General features: G+C 45.2%; 3 protein-coding genes across 3 annotated transcripts; 2 read left to right on the plus strand and 1 right to left on the minus strand.

Moving 5' to 3' along the window:
- Positions 1-580: 580 nt before the first annotated feature.
- On the minus strand, positions 581-11,531 carry coq6 (coenzyme Q6 monooxygenase). The gene is made up of 12 exons (XM_047049141.1): positions 11,161-11,531; positions 10,528-10,662; positions 9,617-9,675; positions 7,773-7,899; positions 6,174-6,304; positions 5,958-6,065; positions 5,272-5,334; positions 5,065-5,172; positions 2,563-2,765; positions 2,158-2,273; positions 1,587-1,753; positions 581-719 (listed from the first exon to the last, which is right to left on the minus strand). The coding sequence occupies exons 1-12, from the start codon at positions 11,354-11,356 to the stop codon at positions 690-692; spliced, it is 1,443 nt and encodes a 480-aa protein (XP_046905097.1). The 5' UTR covers positions 11,357-11,531; the 3' UTR covers positions 581-689.
- A 527-nt stretch (positions 11,532-12,058) lies between these two features.
- On the plus strand, positions 12,059-15,377 carry fam161b (FAM161 centrosomal protein B). Its single transcript, XM_047051284.1, has 8 exons — positions 12,059-12,507; positions 12,622-13,154; positions 13,341-13,675; positions 13,784-13,905; positions 14,002-14,169; positions 14,264-14,363; positions 14,479-14,645; positions 14,918-15,377. Exons 1-8 carry the CDS (start codon positions 12,260-12,262, stop codon positions 14,997-14,999), a joined length of 1,755 nt encoding a protein of 584 aa, XP_046907240.1. The 5' UTR covers positions 12,059-12,259; the 3' UTR covers positions 15,000-15,377.
- A 2,388-nt stretch (positions 15,378-17,765) lies between these two features.
- ngb (neuroglobin) lies at positions 17,766-22,997 on the plus strand. The gene is made up of 5 exons (XM_047050174.1): positions 17,766-18,117; positions 18,222-18,347; positions 19,046-19,154; positions 19,339-19,458; positions 19,935-22,997. The coding sequence occupies exons 2-5, from the start codon at positions 18,250-18,252 to the stop codon at positions 20,085-20,087; spliced, it is 480 nt and encodes a 159-aa protein (XP_046906130.1). The 5' UTR covers positions 17,766-18,117; positions 18,222-18,249; the 3' UTR covers positions 20,088-22,997.
- The last annotated feature ends 177 nt before the right edge of the window (positions 22,998-23,174 follow it).

The raw sequence follows: 23,174 nt of genomic DNA on the forward strand, positions 1-23,174 counted from the left end.
AATGGATTTTCAGGACTTTCTCGTGGCTTTACATTTACATTTATTCATTTAGCAGACGTTTTTATCCAAAGCAACTTCCAAGAGAGAGCTTTACAAAAGTGCATAGGTCACTGATCATAACACCGAGATATCAACAAACATGGCGGGTAGCCAAACATGAAGCATACATTGTGAAAAACCAAAAATAAGTGCCAAAGGGAAGAACCATAAGAGCATGTAGTTAAACAAGTTACAATTAAACAACATGAACCTCAAAAAAGTGCAGGAGTGTACCTGTAGGAAAGCCAGCAAGAGTTTGAAATCACTTGCAGCTAACCAACAAGAGCAACAAGTCTCTAAGTAAGAGTCATTGTGATCCTGGAGGAAACTAACATCAGGTCCAGCTAATCATTCCTAGGTGCCGTTGTAGAGCTCAGCTTTGTAAGCTACGACTCAATCCTTTTTTGCAACTGTCTGTTTTTATTTCATGCTGCAGCCTGTGTTGACCAGGTCACCCTTGGACGTGGATGACTCAGCACAATAGCCCCCTCCTGGTTAAATATAGGCTGTGACAGAAAATAATGGGATCGGTAGTGGTATAACAGGTTAAAATATAGCTTTATTAATTTACACTTTTACATTCAGTTCACAAGTCACAATGGCATATCGTCATTGGGTTCCCATCAAACAGCCACTGCATGCCCAGTGTATCACTTGCTTGCAAATGCCATGATCTGCTCCTGTTATGAAGAGAAAACAACATTAACATTATAGTCATCAATGCATCAATCAGAATAGCCCCATGTCCCATCCATCCATGTTACAAAGCCAGGTGTGACTGCAGCGTGATGAACACGTCTTAGCCGTCTTCGTTATTGGCACTACAAAACAGTATACGAGACCTTTAAACAAGAGAACTACGTCTAATATGGAAAGAACGTCAAGCCAAACCGGGGGCCTGCAGAGAGAAATGCCGGTTTCAACCGGTTACGATAGCTTTGGTCTGAATCACTTTGTAGGGAATAAAGCCATTTCACGTGAGGGGTCTGTAATAAAAAGGGGGTGTGAAAACAGAAACGGACGCTGTCGAACACAGCCTGGAGTCAGTCCTGCACTCCACCCACCCATTCTCCGTAACACTACATTTGGGGGCTAAATTTAGGCCGGCACAGAAGAAGGTTCACGACCATGGAAATTATAGACCTGGTTAAAGGGAAAGGCCATGTAATCACAGGAGAGGGCGTGGTGGGGTCAGCCTGTGAGGCCTGGCTCAGACAGGTTGCTCCAGATGGAGATGTTTCATGCTCCAGCAGGTGTCTCCAGGAGGGAGGTGGGTGTCAGGTGGCTGAGCGGTTAGGGAATCAGGCTAGTAATCAGAATGTTGCAGGTTCGATTCCCGGCCGTGCCAAATGTGGTTGTGTCTTTGGGCAAGGCACTTTTACTTCCAGCTTGCCTCGGGGAATGTCCCCGTACTTGCTGCAAGTCGCTCTGGATAAGAACGGCTGCTAAATGACTAAATGTAAATGTAGGTCATGTAGGTGGGACACCCTGTGGTTCAGGAGGCCACGCCTTAGTGACAGGTGTTCTGAGGAGCCAAGTGAACTTACTTTGATAGGCGGCAGCATGTTAGTGGCCTGCAGACCAAACGTGCGTAGCAGCACGGCGGGGGCTGCGTTGGTGGAGTACAGGCGTTTCATGAGGTCGATGGCAGCCATCATGGGCAGGTTGTGTCGCTGGCGTTCAGTCTCGTACTCCAGCAAGTGTTGCATGGCTCCTGCCAAGCCCAAAGGAGGAGAAGCTAGGATTAAAGGCCAGCAAAGCATCCATCGCTCAAGGCTCAATGCGCATTCCTCATGTGTTTTCTGCATTCATTAAATACACGAGGAGCTATTTTGACTTCAAAAAGACCCCTCAACAAGAAAAAAAAAGAAAAAATCATAAAGATTCACATAACAGGATTTCCATTTTTATGAAAGCAAGCAATGCACATACAGTTCTTGGCAGAATTGTCAGAAATACATCAAATAAACGTTTAGTGGGGGGGGGAAAAAACTGTTTTCTTTTTATAATGAAGATCAACAGTGAGCGTCCAAGCCAGCCGGGGTGATGGAAAAAAGCTTAAGAGAAACCACTGGCTACTGCTGTTACGTTAGTGTTTGTGTGGGGGCTCTGACTGACCCAGGTCCTTCCCGTTATAGACTGCTTGGCTCAGAACCTGTGTGAGACAAGCCACATCCCCAAAGCCCAGATTGGCTCCCTGGCCGGCCAGCGGGTGGACGCGGTGGGCTGCGTCGCTACAAAGACAAACAGAGACCCCCAGGCCATGTTAATACTGTCTGCTATCTTTACTCCACAGGAATTAAGATCAAAACAAGTATTTCCGCTAGGTACCTTCAAATAGATATTCAGACCAATAACAGTCAACTCTGAACGGAAAATGTGCTTTGCATAAATTACTTTAACAGTGAGCAGTTTATATGGTTGATTTTAACGAATTGCAGTGAAACATTTACTAATCTTATCGCATGTAGACTTTGTAATAATAAAAAAAAAGACGACTGCTGAATGAAGTGAACATGTTACCCGATGAGGGCCACCCTGTGTCTGATGTACTCTGCAGCATGGCCCATGCCCAGAGGGAACATCACCCGGCTCTTTGGCCCGATCCCGGCCACGCTAGGGGGCAGCTGACGCGCTGAGCCCGCCAGCGGCATGAGCATCGACAGGGCACTGCGAAACAGTGAGCCAGCCGTCTCAACCAGCTCCGACTGGTTCTCATTACTCCACTGTCAGAGGGCAGCCGTCACAGGAAGGAGGGAGACAGAGGAGGAAGAGAAAACAAAACATTAAGATCAGGGGCGTTGTTAGAGATAAAGCTCTACTGGGGCACAGGCAACTACTCAAATCCCTTTTTGTTTCTTCCAAGCTTGCTGCACACAAAATGTGTGCAATACAACACACTATAGAAACTCCCCTTGCTTAACCCACTATACAACTGTTGAGGGACGTAAGTTTGATATCAGGTGTGCAGGGACATCAATAGTTAATGTGATGCATGCCAGACCGCATGTGTCCCAGTAAAAAGGGCCTAGCAAGGCCCCTGGGTTAGTATGTGTGTTTTGGATGAAATTAGCAAAGGGGTTAGTATGTGTGTTTTGGATGAAATTACCAAAGGGAAAATTACCAACGGGGTTAGTATGTGTATTTTGGATGAAATTACCAAAGGGGTTAATATGTGTGTTTTGGCAGAAATTACCAAAGGGGTTAGTATGTGTGTTTTGGATGAAATTACCAAAGGGGTTAGTATGTGTGTTTCGGATGAAATTACCAAAGGGGTTAGTATGTGTGTTTTGGACGAAATTACAAAAGGGGTTTGTATGTGTGTTTTGGATGAAATTACCAAAGGGGTTAGAATGTGTGTTTTGGCAGAAATTACCAAAGGGAACATTAGCAAAGGGGTTAGTATATGTGTTTTGGCAGAAATTACCAAAGGGGTTAGTATGTGTGTTTTAGATGAAATTACCAAAGGGAAAATTAGCAAAGGGGTTAGTATGTGTGTTTTGGCAGAAATTACCAAAGGGGTTAGTATGTGTGTTTCGGATGAAATTACCAAAGGGGTTAGTATGTGTGTTTTGGACGAAATTACAAAAGGGGTTTGTATGTGTGTTTTGGATGAAATTACCAAAGGGAAAATTACCAAAGGGGTTAGTATTTGTGTTTTGGAAGAAATTGCCAAAAGGGGTTAGTATGTGTGTTTTGGATGAAATTACCAAAGGGAAAATTACCAAAGGGGTTAGTATGTGTGTTTTGGAAGAATTTACCAAAGGGGTTAGTATGTGTGTTTCGGATGAAATTACCAAAGGGAAAATTAGCAAAGGGGTTAGTATGTGTGTTTTGGCAGAAATTACAAAAGGGAAAATTAGCAAAGGGGTTAATATGTGTGTTTTGGCAGAAATTACCAAAGGGGTTAGTATGTGCGTTTTGGATGAAATTACCAAAGGGGTTAGTATGTGTGTTTTGGACGAAATTACAAAAGGGGTTTGTATGTGTGTTTTGGATGAAATTACCAAAGGGGAAAATTAGCAAAGGGGTTAGTATGTGTGTTTTGGATGAAATTACCAAAGGGGTTAGTATGTGTGTTTTGGATGAAATTACCAAAGGGGTTAGTATGTGTGTTTTGGATGAAATTACCAAAGGGGTTAGTATGTGTGTTTTGGACGAAATTACAAAAGGGGTTTGTATGTGTGTTTTGGATGAAATTACCAAAGGGGAAAATTAGCAAAGGGGTTAGTATGTGTGTTTTGGATGAAATTACCAAAGGGGTTAGTATGTGTGTTTTGGATGAAATTACCAAAGGGGTTAGTATGTGTGTTTTGGATGAAATTACCAAAGGGAAAATTAGATTTTACTGGGGCACAGCAGATTTATACTGGGGCATTTGCCCAGTAAAAAGGGTTTAACAACACCCCTGATCAAGATAAAGAGAGGGAGAGAAAGTGAAGGGGAGTTTGGAGGAGAAGTCGAACTAGCGGAGAGCTGGCTAGTTTTGTTAGCAGGAGCGTAACTTGAGCTAAAAGGCATAGTGAGTGTTCTTTTCCTCCTTGGTTTGGCAGGACTGCAGAAGTCTGGCTAATTAAAAGAAGACGCTGTCCAGGCCGTCCAGTTGAAGTTGCTTTGTTTGAAAAACATTCCATGCAGTAATGGCCAACACTGACAGACCACTAGTTTAATTAGCAAACCAGGCCTGTAACCAAGCATGACTCAGGCGTGGTGACCCCATTGCTGCCCCAGTAAAAATAGCCAGCTTGGGAAAAAGGCTTTTCTCTCAAGGCAGAGAGCAAGGTGTGCACTGGGCACTGCTATTGTGTTTAACCAACAGAAGCCATCAATGCCAAGTGCAGTGACTCTAATAATGTCACAGTCACATCCAGCTGTTCGTGTAATACAGATACAAACGTCTTAAATGGTGCTGATCCCTTTATAGCAATGACCTCGTCTAGTTGTCTGGGATTCTTAAAACAACTTGTTTTTTGGTTTTATTGATGTGATTTGGGGAGCTGATGTCAGGGCAGACGGCGTGCTTACGAAGGCGGAGTTGATGGCGTCTACAAAGCTCTCCTCGTCCAGCCCCAACAGCTCCTCCGCATGGCGATGACTCGTAGACCAAACCAGAGAGCTCGCCGTGTCTGACAGCTGCGTCCGGGAACACACACACACACACACACGAGTCAGTACTGCACATTATTACTAATCATTAAAAGGTGAAACTGACTGGGTTAAACCCAAGCTCACCGGTAGCATTGCAATGGGACCTGTCGGTAGGAACCTTTGCCAAGCAACAACATTCTCTGTGGGCTGAAAAAGACAAGAGAAAAGATTCAGATATTGAATATAACATCAAGAGAGATAGAATGCCTCTTAACTGGACATCTAGGAGACACTCTCCAGGGCAGCGGAGGTCAGAGTGCTGTGGAGGTCAGCGTGCTGTGGAGGTCAGTGTGCTGTGGAGGTCAGTGTGCTGTGGAGGTCAGAGTGCTGTGGAGGTCAGAGTGCTGTGGAGGTCAGAGTGCTGTGGAGGTCAGTGTGCTGTGGAGGTCAGAGTGCTGTGGAGGTCAGTGTGCTGTGGAGGTCAGTGTGCTGTGGAGGTTAGTGTGCTGTGGAGGTCAGCGTGCTGTGGAGGTCAGTGTGCTGTGGAGGTCAGAGTGCTGTGGAGGTCAGAGTGCTGTGGAGGTCAGAGTGCTGTGGAGGTCAGAGTGCAGTGGAGGTCAGCGTGCTGTGGTCAGTGTGCTGTGGAGGTCAGTGTGCTGTGGAGGTCAGTGTGCTGTGGAGGTCAGAGTGCTGTGGAGGTCAGAGTGCTGTGGAGGTCAGAGTGCTGTGGAGGTTAGTGGTGCAGGTGTGTTGACAGGTACTGTGTAGTGTAGTAAGGTGCATTGACAGGTGCAGTAAGGTGCAGTAAGGTGCATTGACAGGTGCAGTACCTCTGACAGGTGCAGTACGGCCACCACAGCCGACTGGTCGTAGTTCCACTTGACTGTGGGAATCCCAGACTCCCGCCTGACCATGGAGTTGGGTCCATCTGCCCCCACCTAGACAACACCCCGTAACCAGAGCAAATGGAATCAGAACAATAAACACAGATAGCGACCCCTCCGCCCATCTCGGAGGCTGTGCAGGATTGAGTGTGTTTGACTTACCAGTAGTTTTGTCTGCAGTGTCTCCCCATTGGCCAGGGTGACCTGGACCCAAGGGATTGAGTCTTGTACCTGGTGGGATCTGGGCCAGGAGTACTTCACCACCTTGGTTCCGTAGTGGACCTTCACGTTATCTATCAGGGACACGAGACAAGCAGGTCATGAGATAACGAGATGGGGATTTCACTCCGTCTGTAGGTAAATGTTTTGCAATCAAGTGAAACTCTTGTTCTTTCTAAACAAAGAACTGGTAGCCATGTATTTTCCAGAGATGGCAAAAGTACACACATCCTTCACTCAAGTAGAAGTACAGATACTCATGTTTAATAAGACTCATAGTCAGTACACTTTTTCACTCAAGTTTAAGTAAAGAATGACAGGCTCTGACATACACTTAAGTAAAGCGTAGTCATTACCACTACCTGTTTTAGTGTTTTATTAAGAGGTTGTCAGAAAAATAGGGAAATACTGGATACCAGAAAAATCAGTAAAATGAGTACAGTAACGAAGTATTTGTACAGTAACAAAAAATACCCATCTCTGGTCTTTTCCATGGTAATTGGCCACTCTAATCATGGCTTTGCTGCTTGTTCTCTCACAAGAAAAAGGGAAAAAGAGAGGTTTGGCTGTGATTCTGGTCGTGGAAGATCTACAAACCACCTCTTAAAACACTGCTGGTTTTACTCCCTGTCAGAGACCGGCAGCTGAAGTTCACATCGACAATCTTCTTAACGGGCTCAGCTCGCCACACAGCTCTGACTAATAGTGTTTATCTACAAGCAGACCAGGCCACGCTCTGCACCCCCTGCCCGCGTGCTGACACTCCCACTTCTCTGCAAATATCGGTGGCCAGTCATCTTGAACTTGAAAGGATCCGAAATTATGCTCGCTGTCACCGACTTGGGAGTCTTTCCCGCCCGCAGATTGACTACTGGTTTTCTGAACACGAGCGACAAATATTGGCTTCGTAGTGATTGAAGAGCAGAGCTACGGCAAAACCATCTGGCCGGTTGCACGCTTTTCATGTAGTCCCTCAAAACGTGGAGCAACGCGGAGCCCAAATGCAGAACACATCAAGCAGAGGACAAACGTAACGCACGAGGCAAAAAAACGTGCAGCCACCGCAAGTGTAAAATGTTGAATAGCCTGGTTTATAAATATGTTCTTTTACAGTCTGACACATGGTAGAGCTAAGGTTTTCTTTGTGAAACCTCACAAAACTGTCTAATTTCAACAACAATTACAACATTATACACGGTCAGCACTTAGGACCCAGCAGTGGCAGGAGCACTAGTCTGTTTTAAATAGGTCATCGGTCCACTGCACGTGTCCTGACAAGGCCGCTGGTCTCTGGAAGTCCGGGGAAATGTGGCGCTTGATTGAAATAGCAGGAAAAACATGGACAGTCCAAGAGCTGTGCTGCTTTTTAAAAACAGACACTGGGAAAAGTCTGGATTAAACGGAGAACTGAGGGACAGGATGGAACAAATGTGGTGGCACTCGTTGCCAGCAGCCATTAAAAGGATGTCAATGAAATCAGGAAGTGTTCAGGGGACATTCGCATGCCTTTCTGGTGCACAGGGGATTCAGAGGGTTTCTTACCCTGGAGACTCTCCAGCTGTTTAGTTAGTGCGGCCACAATGATGTCGTTCTCCACGATGTATGCCATCTCATCCTGCAGGTTCTCCTTATCGAAAGTAATCAGGGCATCCGAGCAGGCATCCCAAACCTAAATGAGAGAGTCATTATCCCAGCGGTCTACAACTCTGTCCTTAAAGCCCCCCCCCCCCCCCCTCCGCCTCTATATATAACCTGCAAAAGAAGCACGGCCTCATTGAACTAAACACATCAAAGTTGTAGAGTTGGAGTCTGAGCTTGGCAAGGCCTGCGTCAGCGTGCAGGCTGGGATCTCTGAGGGTCACCGACACCCCTCTGGTTCCACGGTTGACTTAGAGAGCTTACTGAGGCAAAGGATGACTGTCACTTGAGATGTGGATTTATGAATGTTTTGAACTATATCCAGTAGATTTACAACCGTGTTTTCTAGAAAGGGGCCAATAATAAAAGTACATTTAGTGAACGTTACTGAACAAGAAAAAGATTTAATCATGTATCCTAAAAATGACAGTGGACCAACAAATTGTCATGAGAGACTGAGATTGTCAGTTAGGACTGACGGATTATTGTCATTCAATAGTAACGTAATTACTTCACTACAATGTTGGCCATCGTGCCCTTAAGTGGTGGGTTATGCCCGACTGAAAACCACTAATGGTGGTGGGTTTGCAACTTGTGATAAGTGGTTGGCTTGAGAGATTTAATGGAACCAAACCCAAAACGAGCTTTTTCGTATCTTTTGCTATGTGTTGCTATGTACTTATTGTTCTTGCAAGTTAAAAATGCCCCGTTGCTAAACGAGGACCTTTAAAAAGCATTTAGTTTTCCATCTCACAATCAAGACATGGGGAAAGACCAGTCGAGAACGTCCAGCTAATGACTCAGAGGGAAACCTTTCCCTGTCGCTAAAATCAACATTTTTACGTCGAATTTCAAACCCCTCAAGCAACTCTACAAGGACATAATGAACGGGCGAGAGTTTCCTGAGTGAGAGGGATATTATTTCGGTTGGCCTCAATGCATTCCTTCACTCCCCTGAGATACGCAGCTAACAAACAAGTCAGGGAGGTGGCAGCAGCCAGACCAGGGAAGGTATTGTGGGAGAGGTATATCACCATAATCACCAACGCCATTTAATGATGACATCTTTGGCGGGAGGACAAACCTTGCGGTGGAGAGTTTGGTTCCAACCGACCACATCTGAGAGGAGAGACCCAGCCTGCTCCCAGGGCTGCGGGACAGGTCAAACTGCAGCTGACAACCCTCTCCTCCTGCTGCCTCTCTGCTTTCTCACATCAATCTTTATAATTGGTAGACGTGCTCCCGTTTCAAAAACATGGTCAGGATTTACTCCTCACTTTGAACGTGCTCTTAATAAATAAACGCTTTGCCACTGAAGCAAGAGGAAAGGGCAAACGTTGCAGCAAGCTGAGAGGATTTGGACCTCCTTTTTACACGTGCCTCTTGTCCTTTGGGGTTTGTGGTGCCCTGGCATTCACTTGGCCTCTGAGGATGTATAAATTGCGCAGAGGAATGAGCGAAATGTGTGTTTTAAACCACCAGTGGCTTTGCCTTTTTGTTGTTAACAATGACATGCCCTGGGGATATGGCATTGTACAGCATGCTCCCTGGAGTAGATGATTGAGTGTATGCTAAATAGTAGGGCAGGTTCTCTTGTTTCTAAATTGCACACAAGAAACAAAGTTTCTTCTGGCGAGTGAAAGAGAGTAAATACATGGTGGCAAGCTTAACAATCTAGAAATATCTTACTAAACATTTTTTTTTTTTTAAAGACTAACAGTGTTCTATCCCAGAGTCAAAGCACATACCTGCATCTTCTGATAGGGCTTGCATCTCATGTTCACTATGCTGTCCCAGGCTCCAATCCCTGTCAGAAAGAGGAGCACAAATACAATTTTCAATTTTCAAGCCTCAATAAATTGATCATCTCTATCAGTTTACAATTTCAGTTGTTTAGAATTCGTATTTAAAATGGGGGGGGGGGGGGGGGGGGGGGGGGGGGGGGGGGGGGGGGGGGGGGGGGGGGGGGGGGGGGGGGGGGCGGGGGGGGGGGGGGGGGGAATCCCATCAAGTCACCTCTCTCCTGTGAGTGGAGCAATATTTATATAACTCAAGGTGAATGAGACAGATATGATCCCAGCTAAGTATGAGTGACTAGATTAACACTGATCCCTGACCTATTTCTAGAGAAACGTTTATACTCGTTAGAGTCACACCACAAATAGGCTTTAATGAAAGACAGGAAGCTGCGTACCAAAATAAAAGATTTAGAACCTGTAATTGGATGGGATGTACTTTCCATACTAACGGTAAACACAATTGGACAGAACAAACAATAACAACAACACAATACCCAGCTGCATCTCTAAAACACTGTTGTGTTGTTTAACATTGTTAAACATTTTATGGTGAAGCATTAATTCACATGATTCCTTTCAGATGATTTTCAGGGTTCAGTTTGTCACTGTTGACAGACAGCGAGAGGTAAGGAGATAGAGGGATTGAGGGAGTTGAGGGAGTCAGGTGGCTGAGCGGTTAGGGAATCGGGCTATTAATCAGAAGGTTGCTGGTTTGATTCCGGGCCATGAAAAATGACGTTGTGTCCTTGGTCAAGCCACTTCATCCTACTTGCCTTGAGGGAATGTCCCTGTACATACTGTAAATCGCTCTGGATAAGTAAATGACTAAATGTAAATGTAGTAGGCTGCTCCAACTGTACCACTGAGCAGTGTGGCAGAACCAGGGCTGATGGAGCTGACTCTGGTACTGTACGCCTCAGGAACCGTGTCCATCACTTTCTTATCGCCTGCTTCCAGCAACAGGATCTTCTTCTCCTCCAGATTTGGGTCCATGCCTGTCAAGAGCAATAAACAATTTAACCAACTGATTACTGCCGCTTTCAACCACGGGACTACTGGTTATATTTTTAAGAGAGAACTTTGTCTGTAGTAAAGCAAAAAGGAAAGTACTTTGGTGTGACAGTTCAGCATCCATAAAGAGTGCGGTGAGGATATGTACTGTTTAGGCATCACTGGTGTGTCATGAGAAAACGAAATTAAGTGTCTCCTACAGTGAATGCATGACTGTTAATTACAACTCACTTACTTAAACAACACAGAACTAAGCCATGCACAACTGTAAATTAGCAGTAAGGCCACAATTGCAACTTTAAATTGTGGATGTTGTTGAGTCTGCGTAAGTAATTTTGATAGCTCCTCCTTTAAGGGAGGGTAGAGGAGGGACATGAGGTAGCTACATTTAGAAAGACAGTTAAAGAAACGTAGGGCGACGCTGATACTGTATATTGGGATGAGTTTAAAAGGAAATGGGGGAACGCATCAAATGAACTCACCTAAAGAACACGCCATAGCGGTTCCAACCATACCACCTCCAGATATAACAATGTCATATACCTCGCTCGATTCCTTTCCATTTTGGGTGCACGCAAGCCCCCGACTAATTATTTTAGCAGTAGACAGATGATTTGAAGAAACATGTCGCCATCCAATTCCATTAAATACCAATGTTGCTTTACTTAGACAATGCATTTTATCTCATACGACGTTGATTAAGGTTCGTTTAAGCCCTAAAGAAAGTCCTATTACGAAATGTTTTTCAATGAGACAATGCTGCTTCCCCTTGAATATGTCCTATTATCGCTGCAGTCTTTTACATTCTATAATCCAGCCATGTTGTTGTCATACATCGGCAAGGGTGAAACCAGCCTCAATAAGGAATCCGATTTCCGGAAACGTTTTTCAAAATAAAAAAAGGCTGCGAGAAGAAAATTAGTTTTTTTCCTTGTATATTTTTTATGCTAACTCCAAACAATATCCTACTTTTATCAATAATGAAAATACATTTTTATAACGGACATTTTGGAATGAAAAACGTATTTATTTTGTACAGGCATTGCTCTTACTTTGAAGGCGCTTTGGTTAAACCGGAAATGCTATTCAGGACTGACCGATATGAAGCTCGTTTCACCGTCACGTACTTGACAGTGGGCACTTGAAAAAAGGTCCATCCTTTAGTGATTGGCCAATCAGGAAAGCACAATAGTTTAATTTTTGCTATATTATTGACTTTGCAACATTATTGACTTTGGAATAGTTTAACTTAGTATTGGAATAAAAAATATTTTGCTGCTGTGGATTGACGATTAACTCAGACTAATGTTTGGGTGGAGATGGTGTTTGGTTCCCATGGCAACCCTCGCACAGGCTGTGTTCGAATGACACGGTGTAAGAAGGGCGTGATGTTGAATTTGATGAAAGTCGTGCTTCACTTAAACTGTTGATAGATTAGGGCGGTAAAAAATAAAATAATAACATTACATCAGACTGTCAGCGACACAGAGGCTGTAACTAATTACAATACCTTTTTTCATTACCAGGCATATAGGTGTTGCTGTTTGTTTGGTATATAGCTGAGGGCAAACGTCTGCTGGGATGCAAGAGCAGAGAAACATGGCAGATCTGCAGGCTTTCCTGAAGGACGGCCTGAGATCAGAGGAGCTGCTCCGGCTTCGCCTGCAGTCCTTAAAGGAGGCCAACACACAGCAGCTGCTGGAGGCAGAGACGAGGCAGAGAGCAGATCTGGAGAAGAGAATTCAGCAGAACTCCCAGCTGTCTGCAGACACGGACAGGATATCTAGTGCTGAAAGACAACTTGAGGCATTTTTCAACTGCCAGACCAGGTAGGTTTCCTCAAAAACTATGCACCCGTAAATATAAGTATAATTTGTCCTAATCGCAAATCACCACAGGCATAAACTGTATTTGTATTTGATTCCGTTGCCTTATCTTGCAAGATGGGCTGGTCCGCGAACAACTAGATCTGACCTGACCTCTAATAAGGGGTCAATCACAGGAACCTCCCAGCACATCAGGCACACAGAGAGATGCATCGCGTCCTCCACAGTCAACATATTGACAACATCAGTCTCGCGGCAAGATCACCAGAGTCCTAAAGCCATCCACACAGCACCACAGTGCGGCCGACCGCATGCAGAGACTACTAAACTGAGCAGAGAGGAAGAGGAGGAGGCTGAATGCCAGAGGAAGTTCAAGTCTGCTCCTGTGCCCAGTCACGTGTTCCTGCCTCTCTACCAGGAGGTCGTGGAGGGGAGAGAGCAGGTGAGGAAACAGGGACTGGAGCAGAGAAGGAACTTCCTGGTCTCCATGCAGAAGCCCTTCAGCTTCATGGAAGTAGATGAGAGGAAGAGAGAGAAGCTTGTGGATATGTTTAGCGGTGTCACACAGGACCAGAAAGCCAAGGCTGTCTCGTTCAGGAAACCAATACCCAAGGCAGTTATGGATCCTGCCATTTCTGAGCGTTTAAAAGGTGTGTAGATATCCTGCCCACTTTCCTGATGTCATGGTCTGGGCTATGTGTAGTCTTTTATTAAACGTGTAGTCCTTTTAGTTTACTTTGGCTTCAATAATTAACACCTTTAAATAATCCCTTTCGGACTATATTTGTTGAATTATCTATTTGTCTATTTGTTTATTATCTCTGTTTGTTTCGTAGCGGAAGAGCTGAACAGGAAGGTCCGTATCCAGGCTAGGGCCCAGGAAACATTGAGGAAGTCCTTGTGTCCTCAGACCCAGCTCGCCTCCAACACCGCCCAGCCTCGCACCTCCCAGCGCACCAAGAGGGAGATCCTGGCCTTCCTGGATGAGAAGCCAAGCTTCCAGCCCAGGACCAACTCCCAGGTCCCGGATTTTGACAGGCTGCACAAGGCCTTCCAGAGAGAGGCCCTGAGGAGTGCAGAGAGGAAAGAGGTGACCAGGTGCCAGCCTTTCCACCTACGGACATCCACCCTGCCCTCACGGCCCAGTAGGGCCAGCCAGGAAAACAGTCAGGTATACCGTTACAGATGATCCAGTATCACAATATCTAGAATAAGAGTCCTTGTTGATGTCACTTTTCTATCAATGGTATTTGATGCCCTGCTGTATGTTTGTCTTTAGGAGCCCACAGCCAGTGTTTGTTTAAAGAGAAGTAATTCGTTTGGCGGTGTGACTTCACTGTCCACTGACACACTCCCCACGTACATCACCGATGCTGCTAGAAAACGCTGCATGGCTATTAGGTGAGAGAAAAAGATACACAAATGCTTATCTTCATCCTGGGGCAGACGTTTCTGTTCTTAATGCTGACTATCTCTGCTCTTTCCCTGGTTCAACAGAAAGTCTATGGAGCAAATTGACAGCCAGAAGCAGGAGAGTGCAGAATGGATGAAGAGGCACGAGATGAGGTCTCAGGCACTGAAGAAGACCGTTAACATGCGTGCCAAGGTCATGGACCCCCACAGCAGCCTGAAAGATGTGTACCATGAGAAGCTGAAGCAGCACAAGTGAACACCACACAGCCGTTACACCCCTTTACAAGTCACCAACCTCACAAAGCATACAGGTAGAAATGACACTGGTTATATCTGTCACGTGCAGGGAGGCCGACCAGCAACGGGCGAGAGAATACAAGAAGGAGCTCCAGAACATGAAGGCAAGAATCACGGTTCGTCCGTTCCTGTTTGAACAGGTGACGCAGGTAAACAGGTACCTTCTTGCTCTGATAGGGTATGTTGTCTGGCTGACCGGCCTTTAGATATTCCCTTAACATACATTTTTATCACACTAATTCAATCCACTGTCCACCTTTCCAGAGAATCGCCAAGGCGGACGTGGAGCGCCGGTACAGAGACAAGCTGAAGGAGGCCGGAGTAAATGAACATTTTGTTGCGACAATGGGAGGAGAGGAAGTAACATCACTAAGATCTGACAAGGAAGAGCATGCCGATGACCAAAGTGTAGCAAGCGACATCCAGTCAAGGTAGGCACAGCTAGAAAGAGTAAACAGTTTTCCTAAACATATGGTTCAGGGGTACAATATATGCATAAACACTGCAGTTAAATTATGTATAGCGCTGACTTTGAAAAGTCAAGGATGCCTTGTGGCTTGGTCATATATACAATGTTCTATTACATAATACTTTGGGACTCTGTGATGAAGCCTTTGGTGAAGAGGAGACAGAACCTGAAGCCAAGGAAAAGTCTGATGTAATTACATTACAGACATGCCATAACCAGACATGTCTGATTTAGGGAAGCTGGAGACAGCGACGGCGAGAAAATTAAAGAGGAAGAGGAAGAGAGCGTGAAAACCAATGAGGAAAAAAGCATCTAAAAGGTACAAGTGGCATTTACATGTGCACATAAAAAAATATATACTGTCTTCAAAAATAACTTGTCGAGCTATCTCTCACAACCATTCAGCAGACTCTGGCTGTGAATACAGAAAATGTCAAAAATTGGTGATTTGTAAATCAAGGTTATGTGAGAAGGTTTACAGAAGTGTTTGTGTTTATTTGAAGTAAAAGCTTTATATGTTTGGTTTTTACAGTGGGGATTATGTATGAAAGTTGTTGAAATTAAAATGTTTGTCTGCATAATTCTTTCAAACTCATTAAAACCGGGTCAAATTTACGTTCTTTTTTGAAATGATAAATCATTTGGTTGACAGACGAAGACAGAGAAAAATGAATACTTGGTTAACCGGAAAATAAAATCTTGATACCATATGTCTTTCAGCTTTCTCAAATATATATTTTAGTTGTACATGCAGCTGGGATGTTGAGGGATGGTGCAGTACTGGGCCTCTGAGGATTTAACAAGATAAACATGATGGTGGAGAGTTCCCAAAGCCTTTGACTGGTGTTTCTGTAGTAAAACGCATATGTGATGGTAAAACCATCACATGACATAAAGTAACTGTATTTCATTTAGCTCTGCTTGAGCAATCCAATAAATATGTTGTCAGTGGACAGGTTCTATAAGGACAGTAAACATCTTAAATGGAAGTCTTTTAGGCGCTTTGGTTAAAGTCTGTCTATTTCAAGAGCAACAGGGCCAGTTAAGTAAACAGGCTAAGCCATTCGTCTGCCATCATAGAGACCATGTCACTGTTCAGCTCTCAACCCAGGCCCACATCAATGAGACTTCACTCTGGCCGTGCTTTTCAAGTTTTCTCTCGCTGCCGGGACCTTTTGGGGGAAATACTTTCCAATCCAGTGGAAAGAATTCTGAATGTGCATCTGAGAAAAATCATCTTAAACTGGATTCTTAAACTCGCTGGATTTGACACAACCAGTTTTAAGAGACGTGCACGTTCTCTCCTCACTCGGAAGCAGGTTGGCCACGATGCCAAAGCCATACATTACCCTGCCGTCACCATGGAAACCAGTCTTTTGCGGTCTGTGGTTGGGCACCAGCACAGAACCGAGGGGCTTCTCAGTTTACAGTGAAGGCTTGTATGGTGAGGGTGAGATTAGATCAGCCTCAGATTAGGAAAGATGCGCTCAACCTCTGCTGTGTGATGATCTTTTCTCTGCCTCAAGAAATCAGATTCCAGAGTGAGTAGAGATGCAGCCAGTCACCCTGCACGGTCTGGAACCTCCCCTGAGAGCGCCGAGATCACATGACATGGGTTCAAGGATTGCTGGGGAGGTTGTCATAGAAACCGTGTTTTTGCCCCTCCCCCTAGCAGGTGCACCATGTGGTGGCAGATGTGTAGCAACCATGACATCATCTGGTCACCACAGAGTATGCTGTTTACTGCAGTATGAGACTGCAGTAGTTATTTCAGGTGTTAGTGGTTAATATACAACCAAATTGATTAAATGTTCTTAAATTGTTTTTGAAATTGAGATGAACATCTCACAATTTTTTGGTTTAAATAGATTCAGTTAATTTAAAACGTTGCATTGATTGAGAGGATTTTCATAGTAAACATATTTCATATACATTTTTGCGTTTGTCTACTGTATTGACATTACATCGTTTTTTTATCACAATAACAATAATTGACTTAATGTAATCTAGTTATTCTTTAACTCTATTTAAAGCAAGTTTTGAGTATTGGAACCTTTAGTTTACTTCAGACTTAATTGTCTCTGTTTTATGACATGCACCAAGGAATACTGTTATGTTATCTTATGACTCACTGTTTTGAGTATAAGCATGAACAATATGAGAAAACACCCAATTTAAATAAACACTATGTTACTGTAATATTGGACTGTGTGGGAGTGTAGGAAACACTGTGCCTTATTAAAAGTAATGACATGTTGTGTGTTTGGCCACTAAACCCCTGATCAGGGTGTCTAAGGAGTGGCTTCTCTTAGCAGATAAACAATAGACTTCGAACCATTTTACTTAGGTCTAATCCTTACTTTCTACAATGTAACAATTCCCAAACATTCAGTTATGATTTATTCAACTAGTCATTTACAGTCATAGAAAGTGTAAAACAATGGCCCCTGAAAGAAGTCTTCGCCTAAAAACTGCATCTTATAAGACATCTGCTGATTTGATCTTCTCAGCTGATGAAAACCAAACGTTCTACCTAACGCACCCTGGAGTGACTGTGTTGGGGGGTTAAGTGTTTGTGTCTGTATTTGGTTTGTTGTGGGGGTGGTTTGTGGTTTTACAGCCTTCAGCTCACCTGCAGGAGGAGCTGTGGCTCGTCATATCGTCAGCGGAGAGAGAGAGAGAGAGAGAGAGAGAGCGAGAGAGAGAGAGAGAGAGAGAGAGAGAGAGAGAGAGAGAGAGAGAGAGAGAGAGTGAGCGATCACTTCCTCCTTCAGTGGCGCGAACACAGCCCAGGAAAAAGAGCGGGAGGGAGAGAGACAGCGGGAATGAGGGGGAGAAGGAGATAAGGAGAGAGAGAGACAGCGAGGATGTGAAGGGGGGAGGAGAAAGGGGGAGAGAGAGAGAGATAGTGAGGATGTGAAGGGGAAGGAGAGAGAGAGAGGTAGCGAGGATGTAAGGGGGGGGAGTAGAGAGGGAGAGAGAGAGCGAGAATGAGGGGGGAAAGAGATAGGGAGAAAGAGACTGAGGAAGGGAGGGAGAAAGAGAGAGCGAGAGAGACAGTAAGGAAGGGAGGGAGAAAGAGAGAGAGGGAGAGAGACAGTGAGGAAGGGAGGGGGGAGGAGAGGGAGAGAGAGACAGGAGTCAGTGTGACAGATAAGAACGAGGATGACTTGTATCCCTTTGAATGTCCGTTGAGCAGAGAGAGAGAGCAAGTGCACCAGGGTGTCAGGCAAGGCAGCTCCCTGCACACACACACACACACACACACTTACTCCCCAGACCCCACAGTCTGGCCGCGCCAAAGGAGGTGTGTGTATTCAAGAGTCTCCCAAACAAGCTATGCGTTCTTCCCTGGGACCAGTGGAACCTGGGATGGGCTGAATTCTGACAGCAACCCTGTTGTTCTCCTCATCCGTTTTCTACTTTGTTTACAGGTGAGTAAAAAAAGAAAACTAGACTAGGCTTGCGTAGAGCAGTCTACAGCCGTAGCTTCTCCATGATCTGACGCTGTGAGGGGCTGCCGTTCTCCCCCTGCCAGACCTCGAGGGCTCGCTGACCCAGACGTCATGGAGGAGCTGACGGGGAACGACAAGGAGCTGATCCGAGGGAGCTGGGAGAGTCTGGGCAAGAACAAAGTTCCGCACGGCGTCGTCTTGTTCTCCAGGTACGAGACTAGAACTTTCAGCAGCGGTGTGAGAGGGAATTTGTAGTGTTCCTCTTGTGTTCAGGGAAGGGTCTGACACGGTCTTGCGTTTACAACAAGTGTTGTTTCCTAGTCTACACATCGGTCAGTGTGCATCGTCGCAGACAGTACTCTGCACATAGTTCTGTGTTGTTGTCATGCAAAGTTTACTGTAATAAGAATAACCTTGACCACAGACGTTGTTTTGCTGGCTGGTGAACAGATGCAGCACACTGTAAGTATATTATCGTGGTGCAGGTGCGCAGAGAGAGAGAGAGAGAGACAGAGACAGAGAGAGAGAGAGAGAGAGAGAGAGAGAGAGAGAGAGAGAGAGAGAGAGAGAGAGAGAGAGAGAGAGAGAGACTCGTACACACAACAAGCAGCAACGTCGCACACTCTCCACTCTGGGACTGGAGGCTTGACTTGTTGCTTGGCGACAGCCTGCAATAGTCGTCTTTACTTTGAAACAGCTGCTGCTGAATCATACCCTATACCGGAGATATCTGTTGATTTAGAAAAGAGTCTCTTCTGTTAGGAGTGTTACATTTTTCTCCTGTAAATGCATATCTACTGTATAGGTACTAAATGCATTTGTGTGTGTGGGGGTATATGTGTGTATGCGTGTTTCTGTGTGTGTGTGTTTCTGTGTGTTTCTGTGTGTTTCTGTGTGTGTCTGTCAGATTGTTTGAACTGGATCCCACGCTCCTCACCCTCTTCAACTACAACACCAACTGTGGCTCAGCTAAAGAGTGTCTCTCCAGCCCTGGGTTCCTGGAGCATGTCACCAAGGTGAGCCTCGACCCTGACCAAACATCAGGCTGGACTGAGTCACACAAGTGGTTCTAAGAAGTCCCCTGGAGTACGGTGTGTTTATGTGTTAAGCATTGATGTGTGTGTGTGTGTGTGTGTGTGTGCGTGTGTGTGTGTGTGTGTGTGTGTGTGTGCGTGTGTGTGTGTGCGTGTGTGTTTTCAGGTGATGCTGGTGATCGATGCAGCAGTCAGTCATCTGGATGATCTTCACACCTTGGAGGACTTCTTACTCAACCTGGGGAGGAAGCATCAGGCTGTGGGCGTTCACACCCAGTCCTTCGCTGTAAGACCTCCACCACCAGGCCCCCTGAACACACACAAACACACCCAGTCCTTCGCTGTAAGACCTCCACCACCAGGCCCCCTAAACACACACAAACACCGAGGTCACATAAAGACCCAATCATGTATACTACACTAAACACTATTAACACACAATCCTGTCTGTGTGTGTGTGTGTGTGTATGTCTGTGTGTGTGATGTGTGTGTGTGTGTATGTCTGTGTGTATGTCTGTGTGTGTGTGTGTGTGTGTGTGTATGTCTGTGTGTGTGTGTGTGTGTATATGTCTGTGTGTGTGTGTGTGTGATGTGTATGTCTGTGTGTGTGTGTGTGTGTATGTCTGTGTGTGTGTGTGTGTGTGTGTGTGTGTGTGTGATGTGTATGTCTGTGTGTGTGTGTGTGTGTGATGTGTATGTCTGTGTGTGTGTGTGTGATGTGTGTGTGTGTGTGTGTGTGTGTGTGTGGCTGTTTCATTCCAGCTGGTGGGGGAGTCTCTGCTCTACATGCTGCAGTGCAGTCTGGGACAGGCCTACACGGCTCCGCTACGCCAGGCGTGGCTCAACATGTACAGCATGGTGGTGGCGGCCATGAGCAGGGGCTGGGCCAAGAACGGCGAGCGCAAGACCGACTGAGAGACGCTCCGCAATTTGCCCGGCCTTCTGTCAATCACCCTGCATGGTTGCCATGGAGCCAGGTTGTGTCAGTTACAACGTTGGGGGGGGTTTGAAATGCTGTTCCCACTGGTCACGTAGTGTCGTCAACGGACGGGTGTTATCGCACTCGACGTACACAAACGATAAGCGGTGATGCTCACAGAATTAATAGCTGTTTCTGCTGTGGATGTTGTAGCTGCCAGACAAGGATGCTGTGAGGCAGTGGGATGTTGTTTGTGTCCGCCTGCTCTGGATTCTGACTCTCCAGTCTGAGGTTCCTCAAAGCAGCTGGGTCGTTAGCTAATGTTAGGGTCGAACTTGCTTTGTACATATTGGCTTGATATATCTACTCAAATAATAACGATGACTGTGGTGGTCTTTGTGATGTAACCTGTATAGTCTCACAGCTGTCAGATTGTGGATGTACTGCTAGTCGTCTACGCTCCAGCGTTGATCTTTACTGAGTTTGGTATCGGCAGCTCCCCATTGGACAGTGATTTACCTAAGCACATTTGAACCTTGAATCAAAACGACCACGGTTTCATTTCACCCGGAGTGGTGGCTCGTAGTCACGGTGACGACCGCGGTAGCTACAGCATTTAGCTTCGACGTTTGTGACAAAGTCGCACACAGGATGTGATCACAAGCCATTAGCGATACTTAAGAAATGCTACTTAATGTAAATTGACAGGAACTGTTACAACATTCAATAGATTTTTTATGTGATCTAAAATGACTGTTAAGGTGACCATTTTCACCTCTTTGGCGCTCTCTGACTGTTGATGTATCGAGGTTATAAACCCTTGCAGGAGGCCTGTTATCAAACTTCTGTTGGATTGAACTGACTGTTACATATTCTAGATAGACTGTTCTCTGTGTCCTTGGAGTACTGATGTAATAGAACTCTTTGCTTGAGGGTGTTGATTAGATTAAGACACTGTACTGAATAATGCTATCGTACAGAATGGCAACCGGTCCACAAATATGTGTGTGTGTGTGTGACAGAGAGTGTGTAAAAGATGTTGTAGCCACTCTTGTCTCTAACCTGGCCACAAATATGACAACGGCTTTCTCAATCACAGTCTTTGGAAGCCAGACTTGTATTCTTGTTTTCCCACACCACACTACTGCAAAGACGATGTAATATTTGAGCTTGGAGTGTTTCTGTGTTGTAGTTGATCAGGAGAACAGCTCTAATACATTCACTGATGAACAGTATATATGACATACACTTACATACATATCTGATAATACTGAATTGGTTAGAAAAGTTTGTGTCTTTTTTGCTGCTATAAACAAATGTGTATATTTCTTTGTCAATTGTTAATTGCTGGCATTTAAAAGTCCCGTCTTTCACTCATTTATATCCAAGCAAAAGCTATGTGGGTCTTCTTTCTTCAGTGTGAGTTTACTTTTATAAAGTTTATTTTTGTATTTTCAAGTGTAGTAATAGTAAGGACCACCGCTTGGAATAATGTTTTGCCAAACCCCATACACCCACAAAATGTTGTGTTTCACTTAAATGTAATTGCATCTTGTTTCTAGACAGCACAAACACTGGGTGCTGTAAGGATGAACAGATTTCTCATCTTCGCTTAAATATGTCCTTTGGCTTTCACAGCCTTCAAAGTAGCAAATTAGAGAATAGGGTAGAGCAATTTCCTTTCCAGTCTGGATAACTGCCGTATTATTGACGTGTCATCCCAAGATAGATGTGCTCGCTGGCATTTGGGCGCATGATCATTACATCACCCTTTCTCAAGAGATCTTACATTCAGCCTTTCAGCCAAGTGCATACTCAATATGTACTTCAGAAAGATTGTTCTCTACCACTTATTAACCCTTCAAGTGTCTCAATGTCGCGTTTTGAGAGTAAAGTTGCGTAAATGACTGTTTGTGATGTATTTAAAGTGATTCTTTACATAGCTATACATAAGACTATGCAGATTATTGTGGTTTGTGCAATTTGTGTTCATTTTATTGAGTGTACGTGGGATTTACCATAGGTACTTTACTAATTGAATGTTTAAGTTCTGTTCTTGGGTGGCTCATTGTCTACCTCACCACCTCAGCTGTTCTTGTACAGCAATGGCGTCACCCAGCTCTCTCTCTCTCTCTCTGACCAAAAACACGTTCAACAGTAAATGCAATTAAAAACTCAACCAAACAGCTTGTTAAACGGATCTCCTGTGGATGTGATGTATTGTGATTCTAATACTCCTCAAACTAAATAAACCTGATATTCTGTGTTGACTAACTAAAGAACGTACGGCTTCGTACCTCATCGCATGTTGTCTGTTCTGTCTCTAATTGATAGTAGCGACTCTGTTTGGAATCAATCACACCACGCCTGACTGCTCACGCTCGGACGAGCTGTTTTCCTTGTGTATTGCGTAACATGGTTGTGCTAGCTGGCTCCTTCCCTCGGGCTGTGGAGACGAGGAGACTTCATCTCTGGAGCCAGAGAGGCGGGCGCATCAGCCCGCTTATTCATGCAAATGTCACTGTGTCACATCAGGGCTGCAGAATTCCAAGAACTCTAATGGGCGTCGTTAACGTGCCCCGGCCGCCCCTTACAGCACAGACAGCCCTGGTTGGCCTTCTTCTTCTATTTCCAAAAGTAAACAAGAGGCCTCACAAGGTTGTCTGTGTGTGTGTGTGTGTAAAGAGAGAGAGAGCGAGAGCGCGCGCTTGTGTGTGCTCACTTGAGAGAGCAGGAGATAGTCGGCACTGAAAGATGGTATCTGCCTTCCATGCTTCAACACGTTCTGTCCCGCATATTCAATTTGGTTGTATCATCATTAAAGTCACATCCATGGGCTGGCTGTCTGCTCGGGAGGTGGAGCAGTGGCTGATATGTCCCAGATCTGTCTGTGTGCTCGATGCCACCCCCTCTTCCCCCCTCTCCTCCCTCCTCCACCCCCCTCCTCCTCCCCTCTCCCCCACTGGGAGACAGGTTTCTTAATGTCTTTCTGTCCTAGTCTGACCTACAGAATAGCAGCAGGCAGGCAGTTGAGGCAGGCAGGCAGTTGAGGCAGGCAGTTCAGGCAGACAGGCAGTCGAGGC

Source organism: Hypomesus transpacificus, chromosome 3, assembly GCF_021917145.1.
Source record: "Hypomesus transpacificus isolate Combined female chromosome 3, fHypTra1, whole genome shotgun sequence".
In the NCBI taxonomy this organism is placed as follows: domain Eukaryota; kingdom Metazoa; phylum Chordata; class Actinopteri; order Osmeriformes; family Osmeridae; genus Hypomesus; species Hypomesus transpacificus.

Bases quoted from the DNA above. Each gene is read 5' to 3' on its own strand.
- ngb (XM_047050174.1), top strand. From the start codon at position 18,250: ATGGAGGAGCTGACGGGGAACGACAAGGAGCTGATCCGAGGGAGCTGG. The intron at 19,155-19,338 runs GTGAGCCTCGAC...GTGTGTTTTCAG, and splicing joins TCCTGGAGCATGTCACCAAG to GTGATGCTGGTGATCGATGC. The intron at 19,459-19,934 runs GTAAGACCTCCA...GTTTCATTCCAG, and splicing joins TTCACACCCAGTCCTTCGCT to CTGGTGGGGGAGTCTCTGCT.
- coq6 (XM_047049141.1), bottom strand. From the start codon at position 11,356: ATGCATTGTCTAAGTAAAGCAACATTGGTATTTAATGGAATTGGATGG. The intron at 7,900-9,616 runs GTATGTGCTTTG...TCTCTCATTTAG, and splicing joins AGCCCTATCAGAAGATGCAG to GTTTGGGATGCCTGCTCGGA. The intron at 2,274-2,562 runs GTAACATGTTCA...TTGTCTTTGTAG, and splicing joins CACAGGGTGGCCCTCATCGG to CGACGCAGCCCACCGCGTCC.
- fam161b (XM_047051284.1), top strand. From the start codon at position 12,260: ATGCAAGAGCAGAGAAACATGGCAGATCTGCAGGCTTTCCTGAAGGAC. The intron at 14,364-14,478 runs GTAAACAGGTAC...CCACCTTTCCAG, and splicing joins TGTTTGAACAGGTGACGCAG to AGAATCGCCAAGGCGGACGT. The intron at 14,646-14,917 runs GTAGGCACAGCT...TGTCTGATTTAG, and splicing joins GCAAGCGACATCCAGTCAAG to GGAAGCTGGAGACAGCGACG.